The 24,216-nt window shown below is 40.4% G+C and overlaps 1 protein-coding gene across 1 annotated transcript; it reads left to right on the plus strand.

Moving 5' to 3' along the window:
- Nucleotides 1-15,138: 15,138 nt before the first annotated feature.
- LOC139446672 (galactose-3-O-sulfotransferase 2-like) lies at nucleotides 15,139-21,838 on the plus strand. Its single transcript, XM_071227945.1, has 2 exons — nucleotides 15,139-15,194; nucleotides 19,917-21,838. The coding sequence occupies exons 1-2, from the start codon at nucleotides 15,142-15,144 to the stop codon at nucleotides 21,136-21,138; spliced, it is 1,275 nt and encodes a 424-aa protein (XP_071084046.1). The 5' UTR covers nucleotides 15,139-15,141; the 3' UTR covers nucleotides 21,139-21,838.
- Nucleotides 21,839-24,216: the final 2,378 nt, after the last annotated feature.

Consider the following 24,216-nt stretch of genomic DNA (forward strand, 5'->3'; position numbering starts at 1 on the left):
TATAATGTAATTGTAATGATGCATCATGTTCTGACGTATACATATCCTCTATAATATGTATAAGGTAATTCTAATGATGTATCATGTCCTCATTTTAATTGTCATAATTTACAAGATTCTTATTGAGTGTTATTGTGCATTTCAGGGTGTGAAAGAAAGGGTATACCACTCGTCATCTAATAAACGAATCACACCCGTAGCTGTGTTTTTGACATCATTTATCGATGCACACACATAATTCTGCTACAGCTTTACAATTGGTGACACAGTTCTTTTAAGCGATGGAGACTCCATTTCTGCATAAACTCTCTCCCTTGCCCCAGCCTTTGCAATTTCAATATCAAGTTGTATTTCTTCTAACTTGCGAATATCTTCAAACTTGACTTTTTCCGTACACAATTCTGCAAGGCAAGCTATCTCCTTGGCTCTTGCTGATCGTGTTGAACTTGTTGACTTTAATGAAGATCTTGAAGCAGAGTCAATGTTGTCTCTAAGTTCAACTTCTGTTTTGGAGTTCCATTGGGAAACGTGATCTCTGTATTTGATGAAGTCTTGTCCCTTTTCTGTATTCGACTTGCTCTCAATACTCTGAGGTCTGCGCGCAAGTATACAGTTCACACAAAGCTTAGATCGTAACCAGATCGGTAGTTACTTGGTGGTCACAGTGAGTGATTACTGGGCTCTTTTGATCTAGTACTGACCTTCTCTGGTTGTTTTGAGCTGAACTTAGTAACTATGGTTTTCAATACTCTGCTTTTCTAGTGATCCGTGGATAACCAACATTCCTGTGATTGTCTATCTTTTGGGGAATATTGGTATTTCCTTGCTCAGTGTTTAGTTTATTAGATTAGTTTCATATTAATATGTTCCCGTCTATTTTATTGTCCAAGGGTCTCATCATAGGGATAGGTTACGTATTCGATCATTAGAATGTAGGTGTTAATTGGTCGCAAGATTTAGGCTCTATTTTTGCTAAAGGTCCTCATTTGGTGTACTATTTTAAGTAATAAGTTCAATCTATTGAACGAATTTGCTGTGTTCATGCACGTATAACTTGTCCACAGTTGTAACACGTAGTCAACATAAAATCGAGGTGATCTTCACGTGGTTTGCTGTTTATCAATCGTCATTGTTAGAGTATATGTGCACAGCTGGTACATGAGGCACAGTTAATACAAAAGTATTAAGCCGGATCATTATTTTTGACAAAAAATTAATAAAAACTATCAAGAAACGTAAAATGTATGGATCAAGAATCTGTAGGTTTATCAACACTTTGACAACATATTAACAAGATGCGTAGACAGCTAACGTAATTGACAACATATTAACAAGATGCGTAGAGAGTCAACTTAATATGTTGTCAAAGTGTTGATAAACCTACAGATTCTTGCTCCATAACATGCAGAACTTGTCTGCGAAATGACAGAACTGCGAGATGACATCACATAGCTGGACACTGTTCTTGAAAACTTGTTGAAACATATGCAGCAATAACCTGTGTTGTGTCTCCCTTGTCTTCCTTGTGTAATTGTCATCTTCCCAACCATCTGCTAAAGGGTGCTACCCTTAGAGTTGTGGACTGTGAGGCCCCATGCTAGAGTTCCTAGATACTGTTTTCTTTCAACAATGACAGAATATTGTACGGTTTTTCAGTCTGTTGCCATGGAAACTCGAAAAAAATTATTTTTTTTAAATTCCAAACTATCAAAAGTCACCAGTTCATCACTAGACCTATCTATGTGCCAAGTTTGGTGGAGAAATATTGTGCGGTTTTCAAGATCTGCTCCGGAAACGATGACTACTGCCTTTTTCAGTCTAAGTTAAAGTCGTTGCCATGGAAACTCAAAACAATTTATTTTAATCCCAAACTATCAAAAGGCGCCAGTTTACCACTAGACCTACCCATGTGTCAAGTTTGGTGAAAAAATATTGTGCGGTTTTCAAGATCTGCTACGGAAACGAGGACTACCGCCATTTTCAGTCTAAGTCAAAGTCGTTACCATAGAAACTCAAAAAAAATTTTTCTATAAATCCCAAACGACCAAAAGGCACCAGTTCACCACTAGACCTACCTATGTGCCAAGTTTGGTTAAGATATCTCATGTGTTCTCTTTGTGTTCTGCTATGGAAACGAAATGGGCGGTCGGGTAGCCTAGTGGTTAAAGCGTTGGCTCGTCACGCCGAAGACCCGGGTTCGATTCCCGACATGGGTACAATGTGTGAAGCCCATTTCTGGTGTCCCCCGCCGTGATATTGCTGGAATATTGCTAAAAGCGGCGTAAAACCATACTCACTCACTCACTCACGGAAACGAAATGTGACGGACGGAGGGACGGCATTCCCATATCCCCGTTCCACATCGTGGCGGGGGATCACAACCTGATGGCAAGAGATTTGGGCTTTCCTACTCAGCACTTTAGAAACATTTCAAAGTTCAATACATATCTCGAAACACTTGATCAGCAGTTCCACTTTGTTATGGTCTCGGAGATGTTTTACGAGTCACTGGTGCTCTTGCTAAAGTGGTCCATGGAAGATGTGATATTTCTAAAAATGAATGCGTATGAACAAAAAGTTGTCGCAATGAATGCTGTTATTCGGGGCAAATGACTGGCATGGTGATTTTACCATCACGCTGTATGATTGTGACTTGCTTGGTAAACAGATCAAGTTTTTCATTTAGTCCGGCGTGAACAAATTGAACGCGTAAACATATATGTAGCTAATAAAAGTTAGTTCCAATAACAGTTATCTTTTTTGTCTGGTAATTAATTATTAATTTTTAGTATGTGTAAAAATGGTTTATTTCTTGAACAACAGTACCGTTAGTTATTTGCAAGTCAGGGAATAAATAGCTTTTGAAGCCTTGCTGAGGCATCATTGTGTTTATTTAGTTATTTGGTTGGTGTGGTGTTCATATTGAAATGAAACTTAAATTGATATCAAAATTTGATCAACCTACCCAAGTGGAGTGGTTGAATAGCGAAAAGAAAATTGAATACAAGCCTAAACTATCTAATCACCACAGACTGGTTTGAGAAACCTAATCACCGAAAACAATTTATGGACGATTGTGCTTTTGTTTCCATTTATTGTTACCCGTGGATATCCTGGGATAGGATAGGCCCCAGAAACTTATGCTTGTCATACGAAGTGACATACAGGATCGGGTGGTCAAGCTGGGATGGTTGCGTGTTATCGCGCCCAAACGACGTGGGGCATTGCTAAATGGCTGGATTGTCTGTTAATTGACTACATTTATTATGACAGATATTTCTTTACACTAAATTTACATACATTGCTTATCATTGAGGTGAAATGGGGTTTAACGTCGTGTCCCAGATTATTGCACTGAAATAGCAAGGTGCATGCACGTGTGTGTGTGTAGCTGCTTGTACTAGTCCGGACATATGCCGATTAATAGGGCCAGCATAATGAGATACCATGCCGCAGGTTAACATGAATACCCCTGAATCACTATACTGACACCGAGTCCTTGTTTTCGCCCCTTAATGCCGAGCGCCAGATAGGGTAACAACAAGTACCATCTTTGTTTTGTCTTTTGGTATGATGCGGCAAGGGATCGAACCCCGGACTTTCTGCTCTCCGGGAGGACGTCCCGGAGAGCAGAAAGTCCGGGGTTCGTCCCTTTCCGCATCACACCAAAAGACCACGGAAGCGGTCCTTCCTCAGACTAAATATTGTTAATGCCATGATAGGATCAGCCCTCATAGAATTAAACTGTTTAGCATATTGATTGATGCAATGAAACTTGGTTGATGCATGCCATCGTAACCCATTTGCGTAGATCGGTGCTCATGATGTCAATCACGTGACTGTCTAGTCTATATTTTATTTTAGTGCGGCGTTAAGCACCAAACAAACTATGAAAACGAATTTCATGTCCTACTTATTTGCATCCTGTATAGAGATATTAGGCATAAAAATATTGGTAAATATATCTTCAGTGGCATTCAACAACGTCATCTTGTCTAGGGGCGGTCGGGTAGCCTAGTGGTTAAAGCGTTCGCTCGTCACGCCGAAGACCCGGGTTCGATTCCCGACATGGGTACAATGTGTGAAGCCCATTTCTGGTGACCCCCGCCGTGATATTGCTGGAATATTGCTAAAAGCGGCGTAAAACCTCACTCACTCACTCACTCACTCACTCACTCACTCACTCACTCATCTTGTCTAATTTGGAAAGTGTGGCCGAAGTTACAGATTTTACGTTAGCCTCAGCTTGTTTCTTGTCCTGTGCAACCAAATTCTGTTTGTTTGTTACTTCATTCTGCAGTATTCCAGCTGTATGGAGGCAGCCTTAAAATTATTGAGTCTGGACCAGACAAACCAGTGATTGATATTGTGAGCAACGTCCAACGCCGTTAGCTGGAATTCACCATAACACCGAGTCTGTTCAACCCACCAATTAAGTCGCCACGTTCGGCAAGGTTGCTGGTAATCTCTTCTCTTTCGGAATACCATCGGGAGAACCCTACATTAATTAGTATTGTTTTACGCCGCTTTTAGCAATATTCCAGCAATATCACAGCAGGGGTTCACCGGGAATAGGCTTCATGGGCTTTACTCATTGTACCCATGTGGGGAAATCGAACCCGGGCCTTCGGCGTGACCAGCGAACACTTCAACCACTAGGCTTCCCCACCGCCCCGAACCCTACATGTGACTAGTAGACAAGCTCCATTCGGAACTGATTGTCTCATTTATCTGCCAATTACCACAACCGTAACAAATCATCATGGGCATATGTTTCCGAAAATAATGTACCTACTACAAGGGTTGACTGATAATTTCGCAGCCTCACAAAGAAGGAATTGCGTAATAGTGAAAGCTCCTGTTGTGTACCTTACATGATGTCTAGCCACAAAATCTTGCTGTGACAAGTCAGAAAGATCAGCACGGATCTGTGACCTTTGGACAGTGAACAAACTTGAGGAACATGCAGTGATACAATACTTGCAGAAAAAAGGGCTTAACACTAAAAGCCATCAATGAAGATGTGGACCCGTGAAGATCTGGGGTAGAATAGGTCTTCAGCAACCCATGCTTGCCGTAAAAGGCGACTATGCTTGTCGTAAAAAGCGACTAACGGGATCGGGTGGTCAAGCTCGCTGACTTGGTTGATGCATGTCATCGGTGCCAATTGCGTAGATCGATGCTCATGATGTAAATCACTGAATTGTCTGGTCCAGACTAGATTATTTACAGGCCGCCGTCATATAGCTGGAATATTGCTGAGTGCGGCGTTAAACAACAAATAAACAAACAAACAAACAATGAAGATGTGAGTACAACACAAGGGCAGGATGCCCCTTCTGATGCGACCATAAAGAAGAAGGCAGGTGTTGGTTGTAGTACTTTTCACCCACTGTAAGTGCATTCAGTTAAATTTTGCATCCCCTGTGTAATATATTCCGTGTTTTCAAGGGTGTAAGTAAATACATGTTAAGTGTCTTGTCCACGGTCTAAGGGAAATCACTCTGTCAGTCCTCTGAAAGTTGTGCCGCTTAGTGCACTGTCAAATTGAATGCGCTTACGTCATTGGCTGATGTATCTTCGTCAGCCACGTTTTATGAAACATAAACTGACGTGAACCAATTCTTTGTCGTTTTCAGGTATGTATGATAATTAACGGTCGAGATAAGACCACAACATATGTAATTATGTAGATAAGAACATGTAGAGTTGAAATAACCATATTTGGCTATGTAGGTAATGTTGTAATTAGATAATTACTTGCTTAAAGATAACGCTGCGCCCAGTAAGTTTTCACGGACGACATGGTCGCGAAGGACACTCAAGGACATTTGTCGTTTTAGTACTCACACATATATATATATGATGTGTATCGCTGTCAAACATGTACACACACTCCTCAGGCAATGTTTTCAAGCAAAAGTTAGGATAAAAAGCTATATTTGTCCACACCTCGCTGATCGTTCATATTTGAGGTCACGTGACCTCCCACATTTTCATGTACATCGTTTATCATACTTTCGTTGTATATTTTGTAATAACACACTTCAAGCATATAACATAATCATTGTAAATATAACTTTTCGGCGTTAAAACATCATAATTGAGCTGAACCAATATAAGTTACAGCACATCCCATTTCATGGCAAGGCATGTCTCAGTTAAAGGGAGGTAATTCTTGTTGTCTTATTTACACACTGATTTTACGACACTTCACAATGTAATGCGGTTTGACTCAATACTCATTTATAATATAATCTGTGTAATTTCTTAGTTTTCATTTGTAATAACAAACTAATGGGAGTATAATTCATTAAGGTATTATTTTCACACAGAACATGTGCCGAATATATAATAAGTTCACTTTTATAGAGTATTTGATCTTTTATGCAATGTTGTACTACAGTATGGAAATTTAGCATCTTATTGGTGTTATGGTTACCATTAATGCATGGATTTATCTTTTATAGTTTCTTGAAAGTTGATATTAATATCAACTAGTTCCATTGCAAGTCGTGTTGATGGATCTTGTCATCTAATGTTGACACTGAAGATATAAGTAACCAAGAACTAGTTGGGTATTATAATACTTTATTGTATGCCTAGTATAGTTAATGAGTGTTGATATTTTATCCGTTGCGCCACACCAAGTTGAAAACTTGAAGCATAAACATGATGTATCTTGGTCAGCCATGTGTTATGAAACATAAACTGATGTGACCCAAATTCTTTGTTGTTTTCAGTTGTCAATCTGAGCGATTGTGACCTGGGTAACATTTGGCGAGCGTGCCAGGATCAGAAGATTCTACCCAGCACTGAACAACATGGCGGAATGGGAAATCAAGTCCATCATATATGGGTTGAGTCCAACCCGACTGGGTGAGATCCCCGATCGACTAGGAGTAACAGTCAAGTGAAGAACAGTTGTTGACAACATTAGAGAGAGCCTAAAAGAGGAACCCCGTCGTGGAAGGACTGTCCCGCCAGCAACCACCAGAAATGATCCCCATAATCCACGACGTGGTGTTAACCGACTGGCGAATGACTGTGCATGATATTGCTAGTTCAGTCGGCATTGCCAAGGAGAGAGTTCAATCCCTAATTACAGAAGCTTTGACAATGAAGAAAGTATCAGATATTTGTGTTCCAAACGTATTGACATCTGATCAAACACGCACCATATACAACAATGTTATGGCCGTGGGATGCAGAGGGTATCATCATGGAGCTGTGTGGCTTCGAACTCTTTCAGCACCCACCTGGCTCCGTCTGACTTAAATCTGTTCCCAATCATTTAGAAAGCAATATGATTGCGAAAATTATCTGATACAAGAAATTAAACAACGGCGTGTTTCTGAATGGCCAATTACACGGTTCATAAGATTAAAGAAACAAGTAAAACAACAGTTATTAACACCTCACTTACCTAAACTGGATTGACAATTCCATCGACTCAAACTGTCCCATGACCCATGGAGATTCCGGGGTAGAATAGGTCTTCAGTAACCCATGCTTGTCGTAGAAAACGCCTAACGGGATCGGGTGGTCAGGCTCACTGACTTGGTCGATTAATGTCATCGATCCAAATTGCGTGGATCGATGCTCATGATATTAATCACTGGATTGTCTGGTCCAGACTCGATTATTTACAGACCGCCCCCATATAGCTGGAATATTGCTGAGTGCGGCGTTAAACAACAAACCAACCAACCAACCAAACTGTCCCATAAGGATAACAATGGACCAAGAGTATTTGTTACAAATACAAAGATGAAATATTTATTCAATAAAGCATGTTTGTTGTATTTCAGACGTTTCCTTGTGTTGCAGATGCAGTATGTACGAAGTTTGGATTTGAGGTCTTCATTGTAACACCCGTGTTTGGTAGAAAATAATATGTGTGAATTTGGAGCTTTCGAGTGATGGATGTCTTCTTTCGTCTTCGTAGGAGTGACAGATTAACCGTTTCAGCTTGCTTTTGAAGGAGTACTCTTCCACAGTAGGAAGATCTCATCCAGTCGGAACACTTCATTTTTCAGGGGGTTAAAGATGATATGCCCACAAAGTCAAGCATGTTCATAGATATTACTATGTGCCACCTATTGGTCTTGCTTGTAACAGTTTGAATTATGAGACATCTGTTCCGTTCCCCTACTTGTCTTAATGTAGTACAGTACAATTTAAAGCTTTCTCCTCTGAGAATCAATAGTGTTACAGTAAAGTACGGTTATAACGAACTCAAAGGGACTACTAATTTTCGTTTGTTATAACCGTAGTTCGTTATAAGCATATATACAGCATAACTACAGCAAATAGTCGAGACCAAAAAAGTAGTTCGTTATATCCGTCAGTTCGTTATAAGCGTGTTCGTTTAACCGTAGTTTATTGTATATTGGTGCTGGGAAAGAGTTTGAATATACATATATGTTTGTTTGTTTGTTGTTTGTGGCTTGTAAATAATCAAGTTTGGACTAGACAACTCAGTGGTCGATATTGTGTGAGACGATCCACTCCGTCGTCGTACTATGACAACAATCAAGCAAGTCACCGTGCCTGCCCACCCGATCAATTTAGTCGCCTCAGCATATATCTCTGGGGTCATATTCTAACCCTTAATCCCCACTAGGCTTGCCTCATGTACAGTGTGATCTTCACGAATGACTTTTTGATTTGGTTTGGTTTGGTTTGTTGTTTAACGCCGCACTCAGCAATATTCCAGCTATATGACGGCGGTCTGTAAATAATCGAGTCTGGCCCAGACAATCCAGTGATTGATATCATGAGCATGACTGTTTGAAGAAGACCATACATGATATGACGTTCAGGTATACGGGGCATGGTGGCGATGTCATCTATCTATTACCGTTCCTTCCAGTATAAACTGCACGTCCATCACGATCAGAATGTACTTCGACATCTCCAGTATTCATTGATAAATACCGATTGTTCTCAGACTTCGGGTGGTGCAAACTCGCCGCCTGAACCATGAGCTTCAATTAACAGTGGACCGTTGCTGTCACTGTCAACATTAGGTAAATCCTATAGTAACCGAATTGTATTTCTTCTGGTACAAAAAACAAACAATTCAAGAAATGGGTATATTTGGCATCATTTTGTAGAAAAATATGTCCTGAATCAATTACGCAATGAAAAAAACCACGGCATTTTTTCAATAAATGGCGCCATCTAGAGGCACCGGATGATAAAATCATTTTGCCAATAAAATGGTCATTTTTTTAATAACTCTATAAATGAGTGTTTTTAAATAGACATGTTACAGTATTGATATGACACAAAACAGAAAAAATAAAATTCAAGTCAAAACACTTTTAATTTCACACATCATTTGACTTTAAAAAAGCACATTTTCCAAAAAAAATGATTTATCAGTCAAAAATGCATTTTACAAAATCTAGATATTTTTCAAACTGGCTTATTTCTAATGTTTATTCTTTGTAAAATATAATTATAAAAGAAAAACAACATTTAACCAGAGGATATTCAAATTATTTTCAATCAACACAGCATACCCCTAAAATAATGAATCAGGGGAGGTAACCCAAATTTACATTTCTATGAGTTCATTTTGGCAGAAGTACAATTAGCCGCGAGTCAAAGGGACGTAACCGCATTACAAATACTCCCCGTTACATGCGCGTCCGGTATGCCCATGAACAATGGTATCCAACGTCTTTAATATTTGGTTGTGAAATCAAAGGTTTGAGGATTTGGCGTGTTTTGAGTTATTTTAGGAATGCATAGAAATAGTATTCTTTAGATTCAATATTCTCACTTCTCCAGAATTTCGAAAGCCTACCAGACCCCAAAGGGAAGACTGCACAGGGTATATTCATATACTTTAAAAGCCTCCAGTGACGTGATTCTATTGTTCTCTGGTCGGGTTAAATCTCATAAACAGGGACGCTGTAATGTCCCCGGGATTTTATAGGATAATCAAGTCATATTTACTGTATAATGTGTTATAATATCCGATGGATTTTATATAATGTCCTGGGTATTTTATTTATACAACTTCGGCTCAGATTGTAACATGTAATGAAATTTAAAATCAAATGACAAATATTTTCTTTATATTCCCGAGGATCGAACACGCAACCTTCGCATCTGTAGCCCAGTGAGTGTACCACAATGCTATAGAGGCGCTGTGTTTTTAGGATGTTTTTAGGATGTCCTTTTCAAGATCCGTATGCCAGCAACAGATAAAAATCAGAGGATCACTACTTTTACAGAAAGTGTATTTACAATTGTTTCGTTTACACCAAAAGACAGCACTTTAGCACTTACTCGAGGTTTGTGCCAAGTTTCACATGTAATAATAAACAAAATATGTGTTACGCTCAGGAAATTGAACCTTAATCTCATTTGAACATATGCCCGATGTGTTGTCTTAAGCCCCATTCACAGGAACACTTTTACTTAAGTGAGTATATATACTTCCATAAGTAAATTTACTTATGGTGGCATGTGAACACATTTGCTTACGTGAGTAAATATACTCCAGGAGTAAAGAGACATGAGTAAAAGTATATTTGATACACCTGATGAGGTCTAGTAAAAGTATATTTACTCATAAGTATAAATGCTCCTGGAGTATTTCTGGTCATGTGAACAGATTCTCTATTTGCTTACGTAAGCATATTAAATCCAAGATACTGATAATCAGGAAAATACGTCTGTAGTTCCTTGCAAAGAACATAATATGTTCATAAAATGTTTCTCGTGTCATGCGAAAGTTATCGATCGACAGTTTATCATCAAATATTTTTTTAATTTGAAGTTTACACGATATACGGCTTTTCCATTGGACAAGAGGTCGGTCACATGACCGTGCAATTGACGTTCATAAGTGTATGAACGACACAATTTGACGTTCATACGTTTTTCACAAGACCGTGTTCTTTAAATGACGTAAACACTGACGGACTACTTCCACATTCCTGGGGAAACCCCTGGGAATTCCCTAGTACGAAAACACACATAAGCGTTCTTTCTGATCATTTAGAACCTTTATTCTTGGTCTCAGCGTTTCAGTATACATTGAGAAATGTAAGAGAACGTGACTGCATAATTGTTCACGAATATCCTCGCTGCGGCCTATCCTAATGAACAAACGATGAATTGCACATCTAAACTATCGTAGTATCCGTGCCTAGGCTAACATTGACCGTCTCCAGCAATCTATGAATTTACCTTAGTGTCTGTTTGACGCATCTTTATTCACCTTTCAATGATCGGCCAGTTGATCTGGACCAGACAATCCAGTGATGGATATAAATGAGCATCGATCCACGCAATTGGGATCGATGACATGCAACAACCGAGTCAGAGCCTGACCACCCACTCCCGTTAGTCGCCTTTGACGACAAGCATGGTCGCCTTTTAGGGCAAGTATGGCTTGCTGAAGACCTACTCTACCCCGGAATCTTCACGGGTCATCTTTCTATTAATCCCTTAGGCAACGTCAGCTTGACAATAACATTCTAGCATCTCAGTGACTATGCTTGTCGTAAGAGGCAACTAACGGGATCGGGTGGTCAGGCACGCTGACTTGGTTCATGCATGTCATCGTATCCCAATTGCGTGTATCGATGCGCATGATGTTAATCACTGGATTGTCTGGTCCAGACTCGATTATTTCACAGACCGCCGTCATATAGCTGGAATATTGCTGAGTGCGGCGTTAAACAACAAACAAACAAATATTTTACGGACAAGTCAAATATTTTACTGGGTCGTATCTGTATGCATCGGCAGGAACGAAAGTAGACAAATATGCCTAGTGAATCATGAATTTATGCGCCTGAACACCACCAGTGTATACAATATGCGATTGTTTCGGGCAGCTGTTGCGGACACAATGTCATAAATCATGCATCTTTATCAGCCAATGGCCGGTGCTGCTGAAGATGGGAGGAAAACGAGGCGTAAGTATAAAACACTGATGTAACTCCCGACGAAGACATTCAATGGATGATACACAGCAATTGACTGCCATATCAAGAAGTCTCCACTCCTCGGCTGGAAACAGTACGGTATTCAATATATTTCCTTTTCTTTTTGATATGTGTTAAAGCACTATGCCATTGGCTACGATTCATCATATGTAACACAAGAACTTCAAATAAACTTTTCAATTGAAATTTTATTTCAAAATAATAACATGAACTATGAAGCAAATCTAAGATAGTTAACAATTTCCACACGCACATGTAAGTCTATTCGAAAAAGTAAATTTCCATGGCTAGTGATTTAAGCGTTCACTCGTCACGGGGTTCGATTTCCGACATGGGTACAATGGGTGAAGCCAATTTCTGGTGTCCCCCGCCGTGATATTGCTGGAATATTGCTAAAAGCGGTGTAAACTCAAACTCACTCACTCTTCAGACATACATATAATATACATTTCCAATCGCTCGGACAGAAGATGTTATATTATTGTGCTGCCTGGCCACGTCTGATATGGTTGTTCATTTGTAAAGCTATATCATTAAGAAATGTCTTACGTGTACATTAGCAATGGCTATGATAAAATTGGTCCATCATCGAAGTGGATGACGAGCGCTTTATTTGAGTTCTTTATGTTTATTAAAATATGAATAAGATCTTGTGTGCTAACAGATCATTTTACACTACGCGTGGCTGACATGATGTCACAGTATGTGACATAGTAGGACCCGTGAAGATCCGGGGTAGAATAGGTCTTCAGCAACCCATTTTTGCCGTAAAAGGTAACTATGCTTGTCGTTAAAGGCGACTACCGGGATCGGGTGGTCAGGCTCGCTGACTTGGTTGATGCATGTCATCGACCCCAATTGCGCGGATCGATGCTCATGATGTCAATCACTGGATTGTCTGGTCCAGACTCGATTTTTTTTAAAGACCGCCGTAATAAAGCTGGCGTTAAACAACAAACAAACAAACAAACATAGTAGCCGTGTTGAGGTTACTAAATGTTACAATACAGTGTTTCTATACTTACGGGAAAAAATAACCGTGCTTCATGTAAAATGGTGTAAATTCTATGTTGTTAAAATATCACCATGAAATTTGGGCATTTGTCTGATTAATATTTTATCATAACATAACTTAATTATTCACAAAACCCATACCTGGTGATAGGAGACACAGCGACATGCCCTAAAAGAGACACGATGTAATAACAATATCAATATCGGGTGTGACCACCATCTGCGTTCATACAGGGGGACACGGGTGGCCCAGTCGTCTAAGGCGCCGCGATTCGCAGTGCAGAGTTGCGTCCCTTGGGCACGCCAGAAACCTATGATTGTGGGTTCGAATCCCGGTTCGCCCCAATTATCTTTCTAGGTTTGTCAGCACCATACCTCGTGGGTTTCACCGAAGTGGTAAACGTCTGAGACCTGTATCACTTCGGGCTTTCCTCCCACATTAAGCTGACGCGCCGTGATATAACTGGAATACTGTTAACAGTGGCATTAAACCCAATTGACTCACTCACTCATACAGGCGAGGCAGCGGCGGCGCATTGAAATCCCCAGATTAGAAACCGACTGGTGAATGTTGTTCGAAATGTCAACCAAAGATTGGAGCAACTGAGCTGCCATTACCGTCTGGTTCTGGTTCTGTCCTTGGCGTTGTCCCAGACATGTTCTATGGATGCGAGATCTGGGGAAACAGCCGTACATGGCCGTACAGCAATGTTATGCCGTGATATTGCTGGAATATTGCTAAAAGCGGCGTAAAAACTTACTCACTCAGTCACTCGAACGTACATTCGACACCTATGGCGGATCAATCAGAATGCAGAAATCTAAAGTGTCATGGCAGAACATAGCGTGACCGGAGAACACGACTGTGGTCCAGAGAAGGGACACTACAGTTGTCTCAGAGTGCAGAGTGTAGTACATCGATACAGTTTTGGAGAAGTTTTGACATTTCTGCAGCATCGTATGCAACAGCCAAAGTTGATTGTCGACCGTATATCTGTTTATTTTAGAAGTCCTGCCTACCTGGGGTGAAACAGTGACGCATGATTTGGGAGCACTCAATAATCCATTTTCTGCATAAGGTTTCGGGCAGCAAAGCAAGTGATATCGCTTGATGATACTGTAAACAGCATGGCCACCGATCCTTCCACACATAATTATGAATAATAATTTATTTATTTTTTAGAAAAGTAACTAGATTTCACACAACATTCATAAGGGTCAAGACTGCCGCTAAATTATGTTGTGTAATGTGATACGTAAGGTGAATTTGGGAACAAAATTAATCCAGTTCCAATGTGGTTTGGTGCCAATGCTGACTGGCCAATGTGACGTTGACGATTGAGGTGAGACAATTCTCCATGAAAATGATTCGGCTTTCTGTTTTGGCCTGCTGTTGCCCAAGACACCACTAAGGAACCAACTGTTTGATATTCTGGAGGTGAGGTGTGGTGGTGCACTGGGATTTTATCGAAAAAAATAATTGTCCCAGAAAATACATGCTTCAGACCGGTGGAAAAAAGGAAATTGCCTGCCAAACAAAATAGTTTCAGGCTCATAATTATGATTTAAAAAGTAGCTTTTTTTGCAGCTGTCTCCAAACAAAATCCCATGAACGATTTCACAGAGAGACTTACTCTGGGGATTAACCAGCGTGAGCTGTATTTAAGTTCACATATTTGTTTTAATACTATCACATCCAACAGCAGTTTTCTCTTGAAGTGGAGACATCAGTGGGGAGTATTTTCCGAATACCTTCTTGAGTCCAATACAAGCAAACTTGCAAAAGCACGGTCGATTCACCTGTATGCGACACAAGATCTCATGTTTGCTAAGGGTCAAAGGTTTCTCAAACGTCGCCTGTTCAAGATTCGTGTTGAAAAGTTTTGTCACAGTGGAATGTAGTTAAATGGTTGTAGCTCAGTGTGTTTCAGAATATGTATTTGGAATGATGGAGATAACCATGACAACAGGTGAGAAAGAATCGCGTATCTTAATCGACATAGATGTTATTGGAGACTGGAGAATGGACAAAATCCACTCAAATCAGTCAACCCTGTCTTCGGTGATACAACAGGTTCTAAATGCCACTTGGTAATAACACGTCCTAATCGACAATTTATAGATCCATTTTGTGTTTCTTTCAGATCGCGAGATGAATCCTTTCCGTCGCTGTGTATTGCATGTTAACCGAAAGATGATTGTCAGGTAGGACTACAATTTATGTTTTCTCTTTTTGACTTGGGAGAAAATGGGTGAATTAATAGGTATTGACACCGTTTTTATTACTAGTTAAGATATACTATGAGTGTTAACGTGATTTGGGACAACATCCCAGAGTTACACGTGATCTGGTGAAACCAGCGAGCATGGGTATGGATTATGGAAATCAAGGGATTCTGTTCGAAGCACATTGTATTCTTGAACGACAGGGACGGAACTCCCCACAACGAATTGTGGCGCTGGACAAAATGAAATTACTTAGAATTTGAATCTGTTGACAAGTTTCTAGTTTCGCCACATAAAATATTAAATAACAAATGATTGTCACTTTGCTCGTGTTGGAATAACATGTGTAAAATTTCATTATCAATTAATATTCTACATGTACACAAAAAACTTAACCTGATTAATTGCTTAATATTTTATATGAAATTAAGATTGGTTGGTTGTTTTGTTCTTTAATGGCGCACTCAGCAATATTCCTTGCTAAATGACAGCGGTCTGTAAATAATCACGTCTGGACCATACAATCCAGTGATTGATATCACGAGAATCGATCTGCGCAATTGAGACCGATGACCTGCATCAACCAAGTTAGCGAGCCTGACCACCCAATCCCGTTAGTCGCCTTTTACGACAAGCATAGGTACCTTTTACGACAAGCATAGGTTGCTGAAGACCTATTCTACCCCGGAATCTTCACGGATTTAAAGATAAATTGTAACATAATGATGTTATTTTTGCAATAAATGGTGTTTTGAAAAACATGAATGATGGGTGATTGAATACTTTTCCTAAACATAAGTATTTTCTGATCGTGTTATGGTAATTTATTGAATATAGTCCCACTATCACGTGACGTATTGTCTATAATATTGAATATGTATTTACCTTTAACCCCAGCATCTGCCGTTTGACGTTGACAGATGGCCACAGTCATATCTTTAATCACAATTCTATAAATATTATTGCCTTAGCAGGAATTAAATCAATAATAGGGCATAATGCCACATATTAAACGTTCATATTTTCATGATTTCTTGAATGATTAGAGAGCCTGCTTTGTATATCAATATAACACGCAGTCTGTGAAAGGTATAGATTCTGTATTTCTTATCATGAAATCCATTTTCCAAAACAATTTACATAATGCTATATGAACAGATGTGAAAAACAATCATAATTCATATTGATTACAAGTCATTATGACCGCTCAGTTATTTCAGTTACGTTTTGGCTGGATATGGGGGAAAATCTCGAAGTAGTGCAGGTCTTGGACAGAGTTACCTATGGTGGCTGATGAATGCCATTGCGAAGGTGAAGATACGATGCAAAGTCGCAAAATGCGATGCAAAGATGCGATACGAACACCCGGTGTCATTGCTATGCAATGGCGGTTCCATGCTCATGATATGGCCGGAATTGTACAGAACTGGCAAAGATTTCTTATAAATATGGAAAGGGTCGTGTCGCTTCCATTTCAAACTGCAACTTGGTATCACTGCATCGCCTCTTCAGTAGTCAGTCATTGTGATCTTTCCTGTTTTCCTTTTCTCCCCTATACTGGTTTTCGTAAATAGTTAACTCTTCCATCGTTCTGTTTTGTCTACTCTTATTCCTCACAGAGAGGTATATAGTCTTCATTTGTATTCCATATTGATCAGTCAGTTCGTAACACACACTCTGTTGACTGTTTCGTTCTTTTTATGAAGATACATGTAACATTTAATAGTGTGAAACATGAGTAATCAAAGGTAATCTTCAAACCGAAGAGCTAGTTTACGTATAAGTACTACTATGTTCAAGGACGAGAAACAGGTATACGAGGGCTGGCTGAAAAGTTCTAAGCCAAAGTGGGATATCTCAATCGGATTGAAACAAACTTTTGCCACCAACATGTACAATCATTTAATGAATCACAGATATAAGAACTGCAACTGTAGTGTTATTGTTGTCTTTGTACCAGACCATCTTGTGAACCTACCCATTGAAATCACCAGAAATGGACAAAACTGGCTATAGGGCAGTCATCAAGTACCTGCAACTGAAAGGGCTAACTCCAACACAGATACATGCCGACATGGTCCCCACTTTAGGGCATGATGCCCCTTCCCTTTCCACTGTAAAGAAGTGGGATGCGGAATTCAAGCGTGGCAGAGAGAGTCTTGATGATGACCCGCGTCCAGGAAGGCCTTTAACAGCAACCATACCGGAAAAAAATACCCGGGTGCATGACATGGGGATGGCTGATCGACGATTGACCACTCGACATATTGCCAGTGTTGTGGGCACCTCTCATTATCACCAACGAGTTGGGAATGACAAAGGTTTCTGCAAGATGGGTGCCAAAGCTCTTGGCAGCGGATCAGATACGTGTCAGATTCCTGACGTCCCGTGACAATTTATGCCGTTTTGAAGCAGATCCCGATGATTTTTTGGCCCGATTTGTAATCATGGATGCGACCTGGATTCATCACTTTCAATAGAAGCAGCCGGAATCACCAGACCACCCCCCCCCCCCCCCCCCCCCCCCAAAAAAAAAAAAGAAAAGCCAAGTCGGTTCCTTCTGCTGGAAAGGGGATGGTTTCAGTCTTTTGGGATTCCAAGGGTATTCTGCTGATTGACTATCTTGAAAAAGGCCAGACTATCAATGGAAGATATTATGCTGACCTACTGAGACAGTTGCGTGAAGCTATCAAAGCTAAGCGACGGGGAATGCTCACTAAAGGAGTCATGTTCCACCAAGACAATGCTCCTGTTCACAAATCGGTGGTTGCCATGTCAGCGATCCATGATTGTGGCTACGAACTCATTGACCATCCCCCTTATTCACCCGATTTGGCCCCGTCAGAATTCCACCTGTTTCCCCAAATGAAAAAGGAACTAGCCGGTCGCCATTTTCCTAGTAATGATGATGTCATTTCAGCTGTGAATGACTTTCTTAGGGTGGCTGAAGAAATTTTCTTCTTGACCGGCATCCAGGCCTTGCAGCATCGCTGGCAAAAGTGTGTAAGAAAGTGTGTGGAGAAATAAATGAAAACCATCGACTTTGTACGGGTCTTTCACAGTTAGGCTTAGAACTTTTCAGCCAGCCCTCGTACCTAATCTACTGAATATGTTTGTTTCTTTTAAAATATTGAATACATCAGCTTGCAATTCAATGGAATGTATACAATGTAATCCGACAATGTTTTGAGTAGTACAGTATTCCCCGGATTTAACTGGAATAGAACTGAAAGAGACCAGCGATACAACCCCATCTGTTTATATTTAGACATATTCATGAAGCTTCAGACTGACACAAACAATCAATACGATGGTATGACAAAAGGGATTATTTCAACTTTCCAAATGTCAACTCTCCATTTATGCTAAGCAATATTCCAGAAGCTCAAGCTTTTTAAGGTACGACCGAGCATGCTCTTCCCAATAAGATATCAAACAGCGTCATTCGACTCTTACTCAAATGTTGTTTTAACATCATTCATGGCCTCAGTAAAGCTTTTAAAAACTGGACAAGAGAAGGTTCATCTTTATGTTACAATTTATCTTTATTTCCGTGAAGATTCCGGGGTAGAATAGGTCTTCAGCAACCCATGCTTGCCGTAAAAGGTGACTATGCTTGTTGTATAAGGCGACAAACGGGATCGGGTAGTCAGTCTCGCTGACTTGGTTGATACATGTCATCGATCCCAATTGCGTGGATCGATGCTCATGATGTCAATCACTGGATTGTCTGGTCCAGACTCGATTATTTTACAGACCGCCGTCATATAGCTGAAATATTGCTGAGTGCGGCGATAAACAACAAACAAACATAACAAAACTTTTATGGTAGACATGACAAGGTATTGATGCAACAGAGACAAACAATATTTCCGATGCAACTGCCTTCCCTTGGTTATTTTCAAGTTAACCATTGACGTGCCTTTGCATGTCTTTGTGACGGAAGCCACCGATTGGGCCGGATACGCACACCTTTTCGCGAAAACCTGTTATCATCACCAGAGATTATAGAAAGGGTTTTGTCGCTTTTATCTACAGTTTCATAACTTTTTATACTGATGGGTATTTAGTGTATCCATCATTCAGACGTGAGAAAGGCACTCGTACCTACCCTAATTTAGGTAGACCTTTGCTATTGGTCTTCAACTAATGTCACCTACCAGCAGCTATTGAAGGCTGAAAATTATTAGGCCTTGATACTTGTTTCCAAACTTGACTTTCACGTAATTGGTTATGTACAATATAATCCTTATATCCATTGTGGTTTCCGAGAAAAACCTGTCCCCATTTAGGGATCTGTGCACCATGTCCAATAGATCAACCAAGGCCCATATCACTGTTTGTGATCTAGATAAACATGTTTATCCCCTATAATGTACTCCACCATAATAAGGTAATTTGGTTTTCCGTGCCGGGTTTCGAACATGAAATTGACTTAATTTTCAGCCATTGTTTCAGCCATTGTTTCAGCCATTGTTTCAGCCATTGGCGGGTGCTACCGGTAGGGGAGGACATGTTTACCATTTTCGTGAACACCTTGTGACATCACTGATAGTCAGTAATCCATCCATATAATTTTCACCGCTATTTTGCCTTTTACGCCCAATGAAATCTGTTTGGTGGGATAATCGAAACTGGTTATTCTCTGTCATTGATGTTTTATATTTACTGTAAGATAATACGACATTATTAATGTTTCAGGCTGTTCCTCCATGTTTCGTTCGTTGCTGTCGTCGTTGTCCTAGTTACAACTTACAGTAATTTCGGAGGAATCAATGGGAGTATAAACCTCTCAAAGATTCATGACAACCCATGTCGCTGTGACGAAGGATTCTTTAACGTCATACCCAGGGCATCCTCCATCGAAGCCAAACCGAAAAAACTGGTATCTGATTATCTTCAGGCTCATGGTCGATATTCGTCAGAAGTTCGCCATATTGCTTTCTTGAAGGTCCACAAATGTGCCAGTTCCACCATGCTGAATATATTTTATAGGTTCGGTTATAAAAGGGGACTTAACTTTGTACTACCCACTAAAAGTAACTACATATCTATGATTCAACAAAAAGGAGTTATATCACTTGTCCCTCCACCCGCCATGTCCGGGTATGATATTCTTTGCAACCATGTTCGTAGATTCAACAAAGAACAATTCTCTCGTTTCCTTCCACCAGACACCAAGTATATAGCCATAGTTCGAGAACCTTTCCAAAGAATGTACTCGGCGTTTAACTATTATCGGAACCTAGCACGCTTTCCATTCTTGACGATAATTGGGGGTTTGGACCCTTTCAAAACCTACCTCAATAATATCGCATCCTTGGAAACCAAGTGGGGAGATTACTCTGTTACTAACAACAGGATCGCAAGGGATTTCGGTTTTCCTATTGCGGACTACAGAAACATTTCAAAGTTCAAAACATATCTGGAAACACTTGATAAGCAGTTCCACTTTGTTATGGTCTCCGAGATGTTTTACGAATCACTGGTGCTCTTGCGGAGATTGCTAAAATGGTCAGTGGAAGATGTGATATTTCAACCAATAAATGTGCATGAACACGAGACTGTCACAATGAATGGTAGCGCGGAGAATATCGAACCTTTTCTAGCTCTTGATCGTATTCTGTATGACCATTATGTCGAAAGACTTAAAGAACAGATTACTTCAGAAGGGCCAGATTTTCACAAGGAGCTTCAATACTTCAAAGATATAAACTCCAAAGTCACAGAGTTTTGTACTGCAAAGAATACTACGAACAAACCACTGTTATTCCGGGCAAATGATTGGCATGGTGATTTTAACTTCAAGCTTCATGACTGTGACTTGATCGGTAAAGCTGAGATTAGGTTTCTGAATTTAGTACGGGACGAACAAACATATCGTGTTAAGACATATGGAGCTAATATAAGTTACTTCCAATAAAGTCTATCTATTTGTACGGTACAATGATAACTTTACCATGACAGTGGAGAATGACTGCTTTTGATTGGTCCAAATAAGATGAAAATCGGATATCTCATTCCATTCGATACCTCTAAGTTGAAATGCCTTTTCAAACAGAAAACTTCCATATGAATCTATCGATAACGTACGTATTGATTCATAGAACAATAGCCAACGCAAACACATAAGAAATGTATACGTTCTGAATCATGTATAATTTCAGAACACACAATTATGTAAAACACTAACTAACCACTGTGCAAGCTCCAGACATTCATCGGTAATGAAAATGAGCAGTGCCTCAGACTAAAAACGGCGGTATTCAAGGATACTCCAGTGTGGTTCCTTTGGCACACTGTGTTGATGATCACGTTCGGGATGAACATAATAAAAGATCGGCGTTGTCCTTTGGGTTCATACAATTTGTAAATAACACTGGCATCGTGAACAACAATTTTGGCAGCCATGGAGTGAAAAGTAACTGAAGAAGCTAAAGTTGAGCCATGTGGAGTTTCGGGGTGGAGAGACAGTCATTCTGAATATGTCTTGCTGTTACTGTGGATTTATTTCAAGCCAACTGCTACATAAGTACAACTTCAATATCATAAAGCCCAATGATTTAATAAACTTATTGAGAAATACATTAGCTCAGTGGTGTTTTCTGAGACTATTTCTGTAACCTGTCATCCTACACTGGGAGCTTTCATGTTGAATCCAAGCAGTGCAAATATGCAACATGAATACATCTTTGAAGACTGCATAAAACGTTTACTTTTCACTGTAAAGTATCTATAAAGTTGATTCCCCGACAGATTGTTGTCAAAATAAAAGCGATTTCCAGACTATCATGATATAAATGCGACAAAACCATTTCAATCATACGAAATAAGAATTCATTGTACGATTCAGATTATATCACAGACTTGTGGGACCCGTGAAGATCCGGGGTAGAATAGATCTTCATCAACCCATGCTTGCCGTAAAAGGCGACTATGCTTGTCGCCAGTCTCGCTGACTTGGTTGATGCATGTCATCGTGTCCCGATTCCGTGGATCGATGCTCATGATGTCTATCACTGGACTGTCTGGTCCAGACTCGGTTATTTACAGACCGCCGTCATATAGCTTAAATATTGCAGAGTGCGGCGTTAAACAACTTACAAACAAACCATACGTCTCTGTGTAATAGGGTTTACGGGTGGCCAATGAGTTAGAGATGCGTCCTTTAGTCGAGCCAGCACCCTATGAACGTGAATCGAATTTCCGATGCGCTCTTATTATGTTCTTCTTGGTTCGTCAACAGCATACCCATGCTCGCGGCTTCTCCAACCCATATGGAATGCTTGTGCGAAGCGACTTAACAGATTGGTGACCTCGACGATGTTTTGTTTGTGTGTGTTTGTTGTTTAACGCAGCAAACAGCAATATTTCAATTATATGACTGAGTCCCCCGGAAAACCCTGAGGGTTTACCATTATGTCTATGTATGTATGTCATTGGTGTTATTTAAAGGTATGCATAGTTATGTAGAACGGCATTATTAGGTATGTCCGTTTGTGATGCAACGTGTAAGTGTACGCATGTCTCATTGGTTTGCATGTAGACATGGAGACCCGTGACGATCCGGGGTAGAATAGGTCTTCAGCAACCCATGCTTGCCCTAAAAGGCGACTATGCTTGTCGTATGAGGCGACTAACGGGAACGGGTGGTCAGGCTCGCTGACTTGGTTGATGCATATCATCGATCCCAATTGCATGGATCGATGCTCATGTCGTTAGTCACTGGATTGTCCAGACTCGATTATTTACAGACCGCCGCCATAAAGCTGGAATATTGCTGAGTGCGACGTCAAACAACAAACCAACAGCATGTGGACATGGAAGCATGAGTTCTTCCCTCAGCCATGTCAGGATCTGCAGACTGAATGATTCGTCTGATAAAACGTGTAGAGCATGTATGTGTGTCAAACGCGAATATTTACAGAACCCCGTGATATTGGTGGAAAATTAATGCCTGCGGTGTTAAACAACATTCACTCCCTCGTATGTCATACCCCATGTAAATTCATTTATGTGTCGGTGTGCAAGAAAAACTTCAGTTGAATGTATTAACTATACATTCACCCATTTTACATACCTGTATGCAAACACATCTTGTTTTTCCCACGGTTTGTTCCGATGCATCTTGCCCCTTGTAGTAAATTTGCACGGTTGCACGGAGTGCACGGGTGGTCCTGATGTCTAAGGCACTGTAGAGTTGCATCCCATGGGCAAGCCAGAATCCTATGATAACGAGTTTGAATCCCAGGTTCGCCCTGATTATTTATCTTGGTTTGCCAGCACCCGTGCAAATGACATTCACCATGGTTGCAAACGTTTAAGACCATTAGTCTTGCATCTCTTCACGCTTTCCTCACTACAAATCGACGCGCTATAATACAACTGAAATAATGTTCAATGCGGCGTAAAACACAACATATTCATTAACATGACAATGGTCATATATGTGACTGACTACGGATAAGTAATGTCCAATACCCAAGAACACCACACACTTCACTGACAACCAAATGATATAGGTAAGTGAGTGAGTTGAGTTTAACGCCGCTTTTAACATTATTCCAGTTATATCGCGGTGTGTCAGCTTAATGTGGGAGCAAAGCCCAAAGTGATGCAGGTCTCAGACGTTTACCACTTCGGTTAAACCAAAGAGCACGGGGATGGTGCTGACAGAGCTAGAAACACAATCGGGGCGAACCGGGATTCGAACCCGAAATCATAAATTTCTGTCGTGCCCAAGGGACGCAACTCTGCGAATCGCGGCGCCATAGCCCCCCCATTCAAGACGTTTGCTTAACTGCGTGAAAATTGTGCGAGTCGCCATTGCGTGGTGCAGGTGAAATATGTACGCGCGTGCTCCTTGCTGTTTGACTTTGGGTACGAATTTGTTCCATGTTCCGGTGGCATTAGTCTCCATCAGGAAGCTTGCGGTGTGGACTTTGTGGATTCGAATTACACTAGCGTCATACTGTTTTCCTCAAATCATATAATACACATT

Source organism: Haliotis cracherodii, unplaced genomic scaffold (assembly GCF_022045235.1).
Source record: "Haliotis cracherodii isolate W230 unplaced genomic scaffold, xgHalCrac1.p SCAF_6, whole genome shotgun sequence".
NCBI lineage: Eukaryota > Metazoa > Mollusca > Gastropoda > Lepetellida > Haliotidae > Haliotis > Haliotis cracherodii.